The 12879-nt window shown below is 37.6% G+C and overlaps 3 protein-coding genes and 1 long non-coding RNA gene across 6 annotated transcripts in view; 2 read left to right on the forward strand and 2 right to left on the reverse strand.

Moving 5' to 3' along the window:
* LOC143371373 (uncharacterized) overlaps positions 1–12879 on the forward strand; it is a 208323-nt gene that overhangs the window by 156575 nt on the left and 38869 nt on the right. The gene's annotated exons all lie outside the window — the stretch shown is intronic.
* Rassf (Ras association family member) lies at positions 615–5433 on the reverse strand. 3 transcript variants are annotated; one of them, XM_076815963.1, is made up of 11 exons: positions 5217–5433; positions 4633–4727; positions 4350–4480; positions 4207–4282; positions 3992–4132; positions 3738–3911; positions 3487–3655; positions 3158–3435; positions 2801–3083; positions 2495–2714; positions 615–2421 (listed from the first exon to the last, which is right to left on the reverse strand). In XM_076815963.1, the coding sequence occupies exons 1-11, from the start codon at positions 5254–5256 to the stop codon at positions 2361–2363; spliced, it is 1668 nt and encodes a 555-aa protein (XP_076672078.1). In that variant the 5' UTR covers positions 5257–5433; the 3' UTR covers positions 615–2360. The 3 variants fall into 3 exon arrangements, with proteins under 3 accessions (XP_076672078.1, XP_076672077.1, XP_076672079.1); XM_076815962.1 differs by having other exon boundaries at positions 3158–3655; positions 5217–5432; XM_076815964.1 differs by lacking the exon at positions 3738–3911 and having other exon boundaries at positions 3158–3655.
* Ndc1 (Nuclear division cycle 1) lies at positions 6112–8416 on the forward strand. The gene has a single exon (XM_076815966.1). The coding sequence runs from the start codon at positions 6360–6362 to the stop codon at positions 8091–8093; it is 1734 nt and encodes a 577-aa protein (XP_076672081.1). The 5' UTR covers positions 6112–6359; the 3' UTR covers positions 8094–8416.
* Positions 8232–11445, reverse strand: LOC143371101 (WD repeat-containing protein 36). Its single transcript, XM_076815965.1, has 3 exons — positions 9812–11445; positions 9451–9728; positions 8232–9369 (listed from the first exon to the last, which is right to left on the reverse strand). Exons 1-3 carry the CDS (start codon positions 11343–11345, stop codon positions 8515–8517), a joined length of 2667 nt encoding a protein of 888 aa, XP_076672080.1. The 5' UTR covers positions 11346–11445; the 3' UTR covers positions 8232–8514.

Consider the following 12879-nt stretch of genomic DNA (forward strand, 5'->3'; position numbering starts at 1 on the left):
CAAGCTACGGTCAAAAGCAACCCATTTTTCAATAATTGTATTACTCTACCATAAATGTTTCATATTAATTGTCTAGAAACGGCAGTGATGCGTATCGAAAATTGCTATCGAGAAACAACAATCTCTGTTATCTATGGATTCAATCGGAGCTGTCCAACTAATGTGTCCCAAGGTACAATTGTTTAGTCATATTTATCTAAACGATATGTACAGGATATTCCAACGTAGTGGGACAAGTCAAGATGCAAATTCCTCGTGACAAAAAAAAAGAATCGAAATAATGAAGGGTTCCACTACGCGCAAATTGAAATATACGTTCGTATTTTTCAATTGCAGATACAGATTTAAATAACTGTTCACACACCAAAAATATACACTACATTTACTTCCATGACTTTAATACGGCAGTAACAAGTCGTAAAAAATAATCTTCAGGAGAGTTATTTCCATTTTAAGCGTAAAAACAATATAGAAACTGTCATGTCCATTGCAAATAAATACCACATGGTCCTGTTTCCTGTTTTCATTTTCTTCTTACGGCATTTGTTGCAATAAATTATAACGAAAACAGATATACGAGAGCCCCATCCCTCCACCAATCTTACATCGAAGCGACCGAAAGCAAGCGCATAAATTCCTATTGCCTTTAATGTCCCTCCTCGGTCGGAGGTATAATAATTTGGAACTATCAGTCTTCTTGTATCCGCGAGTAAAACTGCCGCGAAGCTCGCGTCAAAGTCGGAATATTAAAGTGCTTTGATATGTGTCTCAATTAATGCAATTATTAATTAAAAATATTAATTAAATTATTAGCACTAAAGTCCGTAAAGAATTTGCATGTTTCGGCCAGTTCCATTATTTTGTGATACCCTGCGTACACATGGTGAATCATATAAGTCTGAAATTGCAGATATTTCCATTTCCTTTTCTTTTTATATTATGCGCGAAAAAATCAAGAAAGGAAGTGTTTAATTTAAACATAGGTGGACTTGAAATTTGTGAAACTGTCAGATTAAGAACAAAATTGCTTTTCAGAATACAGTGTTCCTCTCAATCGGACATTTTTATCGAAAATAATGGAAGCCTTGCAATTTCAGTGGCAGATAATATATCCTATCTATTTGACGATATATATATATACAAAGATATATTTTTAAAACGTTTATGCATCTCTAATATTTGCATTTCAAAGTTTAACAATTTCATCGTTAAAATTCTATTTCCATCCGTCGTTCAATATACAATATTTCACTTCCATTTTCATTCTTTGGCACCTACGTGAGAAGAAAATTTCAAAGAACACAGTTCTCACGAGATAAAAAGTTGGACAGCCTTGCATTAAAATTGTATCAATAATTGTAGGCTCTAAACTGCGAGAAATACTTTTATAAACATTCCTCGTTCATTTCAATGACACGTCATTCTAAACTGACCCGATACATTGGTATCTATTCGACACACAGATAGTTTATCGCCTTTTATATGCTACGACAATGATTTTATTCGTTTAAACTGTTTATTATAAATAATCGAGATAAAGTATTACGTAGGATTGCTTGCAATTTGTAATTCGACCGAAAAGTGAGCGACTCCGTGCGAAAAAATGAGTCAAGAATTTAAAAATAAGAGTTTTCTTTCGTGTGAAACACAGTCCTGGAAGAAATTAAGTTTGAATATTCGCGCCGTATGCGCGCGCATCCTACGGTCGCACGGAGCAAAACAGTCGACAAACTGTCGGGTGCGCGTACACGTCGGGCACTTTTAAAACTCAGTTTTTGTGGAGAAAGAAGTGTTATTTCACGGCGTGGATTCATTTTTTCGCAAGGAATCATCTCTCCTTTCGACTGGACCAAAAACTGCATCCCATCCGGTATGAATAACAATTAGCAAATATGAATTTAGAAGACATCGAGCAATGGCTTGTACGTACGACTGTGTGACTCTCGTTTCATGCACAGTCGGCTTAAATAATATGTTATCTAGTTATACAAGTTTCTAATTAAATTGCACTGAACGATTGGATAGTAGCTGCGCGTACTGAATATTAGATAAAATGCAACAAAGATGCGAATGGGAAAATGAATAGCACTGAATAGTACGTAACAAGGCATTAAGCTAGGTGTTAGTACGTTATCGCACGATACACTCGATCGTAAATCGATCTTCAGACAGGACGTTTGATCTTTCAAACGAAACATAGGTTAAAGATTACGTATCATTATTGCAATACATACCTTCGAAACGATTACGAGGAGATATTTAGGGAGGAATAATTTATATAAAAAAACGGTTCTTTAAACGAGGATTAATAGAAAAATAATGATATGGGTGTTGAAATATTCGTTAGGTGTACGTACTAACTATAGCCGAACCTTTAGCTCTTCCATTCTCTGTCGTATTCTCCGTCGCATCTCTTTGTATCTGGAAATTAATAACAGAATATTAAGTGTATTCTATGATTGAGAATTTTATAAATTCTTCCAAAGAAACCTACTTCTCCTTCAGTAAAAGAATCTGACGTTCCTCCTCGTAATGATAACGCTGCAGAATGCCGTGGCATTCCGCTAATGAGAGATTAAGAAATTGCGCGACGTCAGAGCTAATTTCTGGCGTCGATAATTTGTCCACCAGAAAGAGTCTCGCGACATTTTCGTGCGGACCTAACACTACTCGAACTTCCAAGGGATACTCGTCCTCCCTCAGTCTTCTTTGTTCTAAAATGGAATAGAAACTTCTTTGAAGCACCGTCTAGATATAAAATCCGTATATCTGTTGAGGAAAAATCAGCGACTAAACCCACCGCCATTGTCGCGGACCACGAACAGCGCGAAGTTCTCCGGTTTAGCATCCACTTTATACTTGTCTAGCATGAGGTTGATGACCTCCTGAGTATTTACCAAGCTCGTAATCCAAACAGACATTTGAGATCCATGGGGCGGTGTGAAAAAGCTAGTTTCACGATTATAAAAATGTCCGTTGATCGAGCAACGACGTCGCAAACGACTACGGGACTGTCGTCGACCTCCTGGACGACGTCTTATAGCTGTGGACCCTTGCTTTCTTCGTAGAACCACACCATCCAGCTGAAATCCATTATAAATGCACACACCGTCGAAACTAAGGCGCGCCCGAATACGGTTGCATAATTGCTGCGTACCTCTAATCCGCTGTCGGTGGACATGGTCATGTTATCGTCCTCTCTAAACTGCAGGGAATTCACAGAATCTGTGTCACTATCAGTTCGGTGTCTTTGAAGACAGTCAGGCCCAGACATAGATCGATTCAATCCCTTTTCTATCCAGCTATCGTCAGTGCTAATAGATCTATTGCCAGGCATATTCTTCTCCAAGCTATCAAAGTATTCCACCCTTCGAAGCGTTCCGTTTCGGTTGGGTGTTCCATGGTAGACAGGTGTATCGGTACTGGAAGAGCTGCCTATACTGTGCGTTGGTGTACTAGTTACACTGCTGTCATTGCCGCGATTACCTTGGTGATTAGGGCTGCTCGTCTCCGAGTTTTCACGGGAATCCGACTTGTCGAGACTGGACTGGGTAGAGAGCGGCAACGCGTCCGAACTACTTTGCGAACTTATTGACGGCAGGTTCTCCGGCATTGTTTGATACAATTTGTTTCCATCTTCGACCTTGCGCTCGACCTGGGAAATTAGAATTTGAAATAAGATCAGGTTAAATGGTGATTGTGTTAGCAAGCACGAATTTAAAGGATCACTGTAGAACCTGAAGCAGTTCATCTAATTCGTCCCATTCCATGTCTTTAACATCTAATTTCATTGGCAAAGTGAGACTCTTGAGATGATCAGGAGAAGTTGGAACAGATTTCGTTTCGGTCTCTGCATCTTGCTCGGATGCAGCCTTTTCTGCGTTATCCTCTTTCTCCTCATCTTCTATGCTCTGTTATAAGGATTGATGAGACGAAAGAATTCACAAAATTCCTGGTGCAAGCATACATTCGAATGAAACAATATACGAACGTCGGAAACGCTACGCCTGCAGGAATTTCTATTCCGAGCTGTAACCACTGTACGTTGATCGTCGTCCTCTTTCAAATGAATTACGCCACGAACGCCCCAGTAGATTCGAAGCGCTCCTTCTAAGATCAATCTTCCGTTAACCTGCACGATATAAATATTCATTGAATTCTTGTTCCATACTTTCATAAGCGCGTAAGAAAATAAAATCTCTTCACCTCGCGACTTCTGATTCCCCCACTTTTGCCTTCGTAATACTGATTGAAGACTTTCAGCTTTGACTCTAGGTGTGATCTGTGTACAACAAAGTTTCATTAACGTGTCAATGTAACAACACGAATTAGAGCTTCGAATTACGTACCTAGGTAACGAAGGTCGGACTTCTTTCTTTCCAAAACTTGTGTGTGACTCGACTCTTGTTCCATGACCGAACAATTGTGGTCCAAATAATGCACCGTAGCATGGTACGTGGCAATATGGTACACCTTTGTGCTAGATAAGAATATATACAGTAGTGCACGTAATATTTAAAAATTAACTAATAATTAACATTAAGAACATCAAATATAATTTCAATTTATTATAAAGCAATTTAAAAAGACATGGTATCACAAGAATAATTTTGCAATAAAAAGCTATTGCACCTCTGCATGTTGGCCTGGGTTTAAACGTTTTCCACATTCCTCACAGCGTAAGCATTCTGGATGCCAATCATAGCCCAATGATTGTTTGCGTTCAGCTAAACATGTACAACTATATAAATATTTATGCAGGATATATTGGTTTTATTTCGAAAAATTCGTACATTAAAGAGCGGTTGGTACATCCACTGAAATTCGTTCAAGTATTACAATAAACATACATACAAAACTACACCAAGTTAATCAGTAAAATTAATGTTCAACATATACAAAGAAATATTTACTTTCAAATATATTATCCAATTTATTTTTAATATTTAGGACAGTAAAATCGTTAAATTACGAGGCAAAAGAATATTTTTAGCATTACTCTTTTAATCGTACAAATAAGTTTTTAATTAACAATGAAAGTTTCGTTAGATACATGCAGTAGTTAGTTATCGAATAATATCTGTACTCGATCGAATGTAAGTACGAGTATCATACTATTCTAGAAACAAAAAGCGAATTAATTCGTAGGAATGACAGGAAACGGTACTTGTCAAAATTAGTACGCCTTTTTAATATATGCGAGGATTGGAACTGACCGAAGTATACTGGTTTCCCACATTTATGGCACTTCCACATGACGGCGAACACTCAAAAGTTCCATGAAATACTAAAAACTAATTCTTTACAGACTTCTAATCCATTTTGTTTATATACTATATAAATAGGCGCATTGAAAATGACATGCGGGTTAATTAAAGATGTTACTAGTAAGGCAACCTTCGCAGAATAATGAATAGTTCCTGTCCGGGTTCGAAAACTTATCAAGCACTTGACTTACATTTCTTTACTAGAAACATAGAGTATAAAGTAGAGGGAAAACTGCGGCGATAGCGTAGAACGTTCATTCAGGTTCATTCATGGGATTTCATTAATGAAGCAACAAGCGGCTGGTTAATATTATACTTTACATTGAAACCTTTGTCACAGAAGGTTTCTAGATAACGATTTTACATCGTTATTGAATAAGTACTGTTTCCCCAAAGAACACAAAATTAAATAAGAAACATTATTTCATGTATAACTCTATTGTATTCCAATATAGAAGTTCAAATAATGAATATATTTCTATTGAATTATAATAATAATTTGATACATAAAAGCCAATTTCTGATTACTCTGGAATTTAGTTAAATTCGGTGTGCAAAAGTATTATATAAAGCTTTCCTTCAAATAATTATCAAAACGTTTTTAAAGGAATTTATATTAATAATACATACTACCTTAACTACCTAGGGCGAATTCTACTTGCGCCTAAATCGCCCGCAACGCCGGTGATTTCCATTACATATCGTGATCGCGGCAGGCGATTTGGGCGAAAGTGGAATTTCTCCCTAATGTTTCATTGAAGAAGGTAGCTTAAATTTATAACTGGACTATACAAGTAAATATCATCCTTAATGTTCGTCTCATGAAAATAACCCTAATGGCACGCACGATTTTAACGGAATATTCAGGAAAATTCGTAAGCTTACCGGCTTTTAAGAACCGCAAATGCGTATCTCATTTTTCAATAACAGTATTTGAATAGTCAAAATGATGAAGATAAAGAAGAAATTCAGCTAAATTTCAACACCCAAACGATATAAACTCCAGTGTCTTAATTTGTTCCGAACAACATTGGATACAAGCAAGTTTATAGTTTCTTCGAGAGTAAAGGTTAACCGGCAGAAGTAAACAAGATGATGAAGACGAATAAGAAAGGATGCAAAGAGCTGTTGATGCAAAGAATGTTCTTTGCCATAATCTCCAGCATATTCATACAATTTATTCTTCTGTCGTGTTTGCTGCTAATCACAAATCTAAATGCGGATTATGCATCGTGGCTTCAAAACACATGGACAGCGGTAACCTCGTTTCGGATGCGGTGTTATTTCTGTGTTCTTGCCACCGTTACATTCTTTCAAGGAATCATTTGCAGTAAAAGTTACACGAACACTCCACCTTACCTAAAAAGCAGGTTCACGAAGTTCTGTGGGATATTCACGTCTCAGAATATCTTGCTGGGTGCTTTACATATCATCAACGGCAGCTTGTTCGTCTGGCTGCATTTGTCAGCCAAAGGAGGTACCTACAGCTTCTTAACAACAGAATGCAGTATAGTTTACGGAACATGTTTAGTGGAAGAACATTATTTCTTGTTCTTAAGTGGATTCTGGAGCGGCCTGTATTTCTTCATGACAACCAGCATCTATCGTGTGAATTATTTGAAATTCCCGATTATATCCTTGTCCAAGTTCTTTCGATTTAAGACAACGATATATTCGCTACTTCCATCATTGATGGCTGAATGCATATGGCCAGCGTTGTATTATTTAATTGGGTATTATTTCTTGGGCTCTTATTGCCGCTCCGTCATATTGTTTCTAACATCTGTACAATTGGAAAGCGAACCGTTGAATAGCATTCCTAGATTATTGAATTTGCCACTGATCTTCCATTTGTGGCTATACCAATTGGTATTTGTGCTTACAATAGACAGCATGTATTTGTTATTCGAAGTGCACTTAACGGAATGGGTTCCCTTCGAATTTGGACAAAGTAACGTGTTCAGTAATGATAAGTCTGGCGTAACGCTCTCCGAAGCATTGTCTATGGACAAAATACCCATTATTCAGCACTTGGGCTACTTGGACTTAGTCACTATGGCGCAAAAAGAGAAGAGCAGAAGAAGCGCATTATTCACGTTGAGTCAACCCGGTGGTCATCCTTACAATTGGAATTGCATCGTAGAAAAATGCGTTGGACTCATTAAGAAATTTTCGGACGATCTTAACGAAGCGTGCGTTAAGATTCAGGAACCATTACCATTATGCGCTCCGAGCACAGCTACAGCGGGAACTGGTACAATGTTCGAGAAAGAATACCTATACCGTATGCGCAGTTTAGTAAGGCCGGAGGTACCAGTGCCTACCGAACAATCTGATGTAAAAAAAGATGCCGATAACGAACTATTTATCCACAAATTCGTAAAAGCAAAGTGGAACAGTTTTATCGCATATTTGTTTTCAAAACCGATCATTTGTTACATCTTCGGCGAAATAGAGGGTGGTAAAGCGTGCCACGTTTTATATAATGGGCAATCTGTGATTTGGGCGACTGAAACAATCTCGTCTTTATCCGTATTATCGTTAAAGGAAGATTCCTACGGAATCGCGCAAAAGGATCTACCACTTATAATTAATACGTTACTTGCTCTGAAGCAAGTTCTCGATAAATTACAAAAGTCAAATGTTATGGCAAAGAAACAAGAAGGGCGTGATAAGTTTATTCAACAAATCTTCCAGTCTTTGCGTTGCACAACAAAACGGAGTCTGTACAGAATTGTTACATATTTTGAAGCCTATGTTGGAGACTTGGCACTAGAGCCAGCGACAGTCGAACAGTTACACTATTTTCTTGCTTATAGAGAATAATTCTCGTACCTTTATACTTCGGATTCAAATGTACATACTGCTATACTTCGAAATATTCTTTAAGTATAGGATACTGCGGTCGAAATACATTACACGAACTTTAAGAATATTTTTCTAATTGTTATATTTATATACATAAATTGAATTTCTGATTGCAGTCCTTTTTACAAGTACATGTACGGGTCATCGAACGTAATGTATCGTTTTTAATAAAAGGAGCGATTGTAAGTTCGTAATCCATACAATACGCTTTCCGAGTGTGATAACGTAACTGAATTTAAAATTTATGAAACGCTGTAATAAATCGAATATTTTTCTAAAGATCCATTTATTTTTCTTCTACGCGCGTTTAAAAAAATACTTTGTAATAATCACATATATAAAAAGAAACAACTCCTTATTTTTACTGTCATAAAATATATTACATTTTTTTTAAAGCTTCTACAACGCTAAGATTATAAAACAATATATCTCGCAACGAAAACCAATTTTTCGATTGGGCCTCTTGCAACGTACTTAAGTAATCCCTCAACGAATCGGTTTCTGCTATCGTCGTTCCGTGCCACTTTAAAAATACACCTAAATAAGCTTGCGACAATTCAAAGTCTGTCTTCATTTCCATCATGTGATGTATCATTTCCATAAATCGGAGTAACAAAATGTCCGTCGTCTTCTCGTCCGACGTAAGTGATTGAATTTCGAAATCAATCGAGCTTGGGCCCATAGACTTCAATTTTTCGATAACGTCATTAAACTGGTCGTTCCCACTAGATAGCAGAGATTTCCCGAATATAGTTAGATTCTGTAGATCAGGATGAGTGATCAGTCTCTCGTTCGATTCCGTATTTGTAGCGTCTGAGAAATCGAATCTCATATCCAACGATGGAACCGTTAGCAAGAAGAAAGGAGCCCTTTCTGGTGCTTTGAGTGCTTCCTTCGGTTTATTTCTCTTCTTCACTAAGTCTATGTTGAGTAGATTCTGCCACCTCGAGTTAGCTAAGCTGGACATTGTAATAAGATCTTCGTCAAGCTGTTCTGGAGAAACGTATTCTGGTTCTGGCTCGGTAAGCTCGTCTTCATTTACATCGGTAACCTCTATTACAGAACCAGGAAGACCGATCATCGGAATCGGGTCGTCTTTCTTCACTGCTTTCAGTGATACGTGAGAATAAAGGGTACGATTTGACCATAAATATATGCCGACATTGCAAACATGTGTCGTGGCAAGGAATTCTCCCGTCGGAGAAAAATGTAACGACGTGCATGCCTCTGGTACCTAAAACATTTATGTAAATGTAAAAAATTTTGTAACAGAAATTATCAGTTTTCCGTGGTATTCCATATTTCAAAAATATACCTGAAAAACGTCTATTAAATTGGAGGAAGGAATATCCCACGTGCGGATCGTACAATCCATGGATGCTGTTATTAACCACCTGGAGTCAGGGTTAAAACATGCATCCATCAATCGTCCTTCGTGACCTTCGAAGCGTCGAACGATTCTTTTTGTATCGAGATCTATTAACACGATAGTAAAATCTTCTAATGCTAACGCCACAAGAGAACTTTCGTTGTGATACCGTAACCATTCGATTGGTTCATCCATTTTCATGACTGTCCTTGGTTCTGTGCTTCCTACAAATAATAATTCGCGATAAATTACACTTATGAAACTATTCATTTATGTAATTATAAATTAACATCTTTATTTCGCGTACCCTTCTTTGGCTTGAAATCCCAAAACTTTACAAAGCTATCTCTTCCAACAGTAATAACAGTTTGATTCAACGGATCTACCATTACACCTTTTACAGGACCCTCGTGGGCTCCTTTCTCATCGCCGTAACTAGCTCTGTGAATTCCTGATTGCATATTAAATCTTTCTACATGGCCTGTATTGTACCCAATAACAACAAAATTCCCACACATTGTCAGGCACACAGTGGATGCTACAACATGGCGGTTGCCTTTAAATTTTTCAGGGAATAACTTGTGCTCCCCCATTTTTGTTTGATTAAAGGACCACGTGGTAACTGTAGCCAAGCCAGAATGCGTTGCTACGATATTATCCCATTCTTTCTCTCTTGTTGTTTCCGCAGCCATGGCAGTTATTGGTGGCATTAATGAGGAATCCTCTACAGCTCTTCCTTTCTTCTTCGAGGCCTTTCTGTTAAACGATGCTTTCCCCATGCTTTTGTTCAATATTTCTGTAACCGTGGAAAATATCCTTAAGGATGAATCGCTTCCAGCTGTTAATATACTGTGGCCTTCGTTCCCGTAAAAACGAATCGTAGTAGGAGGTTCCGCGTGAGCCTCTCTAATCCTCAACAATCTTCCAGCTCCATCGGCTAAATCAAATATCCACAACTTCAAAGAGTTGTCAGGTGAGGACGATACTAAGAGTGGTTCATTGGGCAAGTACTTCAAGCCGGTCACTGCTCCGAAATGAGCTTTGTGAAGTTGACTTTCTATCTTTTGCTGTTCTAAATTCCAGAACAAAATATGGCCGTCTAGACTTCCCGTGGCCATGATAGGATGCTCGTCCGTACGAAAACTGATGGATATCACGGAACCCCAATCTTGTACTAACTCAAACAGGCTTTCGTCGAACTTCAGATTGTGTAATATAATTCGTCCATCGCTCAATCCCACTGCGACAACATCTACCGCGGGTGCCTGTTCCAATACAGTTACCGGTGTGTTCCAGCCTTTGAATATATAAATCGATTTCACAACTTTTAGGTTCCATAGTTGCAATTGACCCTGCTCACTTCCGAAGAGTACTTTGTTCATGTACGTGTTAGGGTGCATCAGCGTTGTTATATTAAACAGCTTGTCGCTGAACGTAAGTTCTAGCACAAGCTCTTCCGACTTAATATCCCATACTTTAACGTTGCTGTCCTCGTCGACGGAGATTAAATGTGGCCCGAAAGGGAACAGAGTGTGCACCGCGCACTGGTGACCTTTGTAGGTATGCTTCAACTCTGTCCCTCTCCGCCAAGCGTAGATTACATTCTCGCACGCTGTGTAGATATGAAAGGAGTCACCTGCTAAACAAGTGATTTCGCCTGGATGCGTTCCTGACACGCTAAGGAGCGTGAAATGCGTGCAGCCGTAGGTGTGGAACGCGTTACCCACGCACGTTACTATTAGATTCTCCTTTCGTCTGTGAATATACCTTGTCACGAGGGGAATCTGATTACTGACGTATCCTAATGCACGATTTCGTAGAAATATCTTGCTGTGCACCATTGTTTCAATTTATTACACGTCAAAGACAGTGTTTACATGTGAGGTTAGGATATACAATCATGCTTTGAAGCCACCTGCCACGGGCGCATCCATATTGAAAAGCATGAACTATGCTTTTTACTGAAGGCGTAACGGGTATCAGCTTTTGGCATAAAACGGGTGCGTTCAGCAGACACTACCGATGATCAACCGGTGAGTGATCTCCCTAGATTTTACTCTGAACACAACCAATGACATTTGTTATATCTGACGGGAATATTAAAAACGTGGATCCAGAATTATTAATAGGTCTAGATACTGGTTTGGATTTGAATGTAATAAAAATAATAGTAGATGAATTGTCGGAACCAACAAATTTATTAATCGCAGAACGTGGCATTAAATGAAGAAATGAAAATTATACAGAGGTTATAGTTCCTCTATATAACAATAATCTAAAGAACATTTTCGAATGTCACGCATGCAGCCAACAGTGGCCAAAAGCCGAAACCCACGAGACCAATTGTGATCAAAAGGCGGGAATTTGTGAATATATTTTACACCATTTCATATTTCAAGTATGCAACAAATGTTCCCCGTGAGGACTTTTTTTTTGTGTAATTAATACCATTAATTTGCGGGATATAATTCAATTAAAACGATTAAACTTTATCGTTATTTTCCTAGTGGATGTCAAGATATACGAGGTAAGTAATACAATTTTCTATTTATTTAAGACAATTATTACAGAATACTTCACCCTGTGTTTTATTAACATAATCATTTGCTTTGATGGGACTACGACGTTAAAATTTTCCCCTTTCGCTTTATTACAATAACAATTCAACAAAGACTTAAAAAATGATTTCGCACTATTGCACATTACATGTTACATATATATTTGAGATGATGGTCACGACGCAAGTTGGCTTGTTTAAAAATCAATTTGCCAAATGAAGTATCAATTTGTACAACGACGAGGGATTAAATAGGAAAAGCACCATTTACTACCAAGTACTGCTTTTTACAAATTTCGTTTCAACTGTCCGCCATTCCCACAGACTCGTATAAATTATTTTTACGCTAATATTTATTACAGAAAATACAGTGCCCGTTTCACAAAACAGAATTCCGTTCGTTCAAAACGAATACATTAATATATCAGCGAGACGCGAATAAATGAAATACACGTTACAGTACGAATCGAGTCTTTTTAAAGAAAAGCACGCATGATGCATAGCTCGACAGTAATTAATTGCTGTGATCTATTGAAAATTATAGTACAAGATGTAGTTGTTAAATCACAATTGATAACACTTATAATTAGGCAAATAGTATCTTTTAAGAACGAAGATAAAACGATCGCATTGATATGTAGAGCTTTGATATACAGAAGAGAGATAAATTTAATTGAATTTAAATTTAACTACAAAAATTAAAACCATACATCTACTTGATACAATTAATACATTCCATAAATACTTTTTACAGTTAAATATACAGGAAGAAGAGATGTGAGAAACTCCGCATTTTCGAAATTTTTATATATTTATGC

Source organism: Andrena cerasifolii, chromosome 7, assembly GCF_050908995.1.
Source record: "Andrena cerasifolii isolate SP2316 chromosome 7, iyAndCera1_principal, whole genome shotgun sequence".
Classification (NCBI taxonomy): Eukaryota; Metazoa; Arthropoda; class Insecta; order Hymenoptera; family Andrenidae; genus Andrena; species Andrena cerasifolii.

What these genes read in the sequence shown, in the direction of transcription:
- LOC143371101 (XM_076815965.1), bottom strand. Translation starts at nt 11,345, where the DNA reads ATGGTGCACAGCAAGATATTTCTACGAAATCGTGCATTAGGATACGTC. An exon ending in GGATTTCAAGCCAAAGAAGG is followed by an intron (nt 9,729 to 9,811) that starts GTACGCGAAATA and finishes TATTATTTGTAG; the next exon opens with GAAGCACAGAACCAAGGACA. An exon ending in ATTTAATAGACGTTTTTCAG is followed by an intron (nt 9,370 to 9,450) that starts GTATATTTTTGA and finishes TAAATGTTTTAG; the next exon opens with GTACCAGAGGCATGCACGTC.
- Rassf (XM_076815962.1), bottom strand. Translation starts at nt 5,256, where the DNA reads ATGTGGAAGTGCCATAAATGTGGGAAACCAGTATACTTCG. An exon ending in GCAGGCGTAGCGTTTCCGAC is followed by an intron (nt 3,912 to 3,991) that starts GTTCGTATATTG and finishes TCCTTATAACAG; the next exon opens with AGCATAGAAGATGAGGAGAA. An exon ending in ATTCTTTTACTGAAGGAGAA is followed by an intron (nt 2,422 to 2,494) that starts GTAGGTTTCTTT and finishes ATTAATTTCCAG; the next exon opens with ATACAAAGAGATGCGACGGA.
- Ndc1 (XM_076815966.1), top strand. Translation starts at nt 6,360, where the DNA reads ATGATGAAGACGAATAAGAAAGGATGCAAAGAGCTGTTGATGCAAAGA.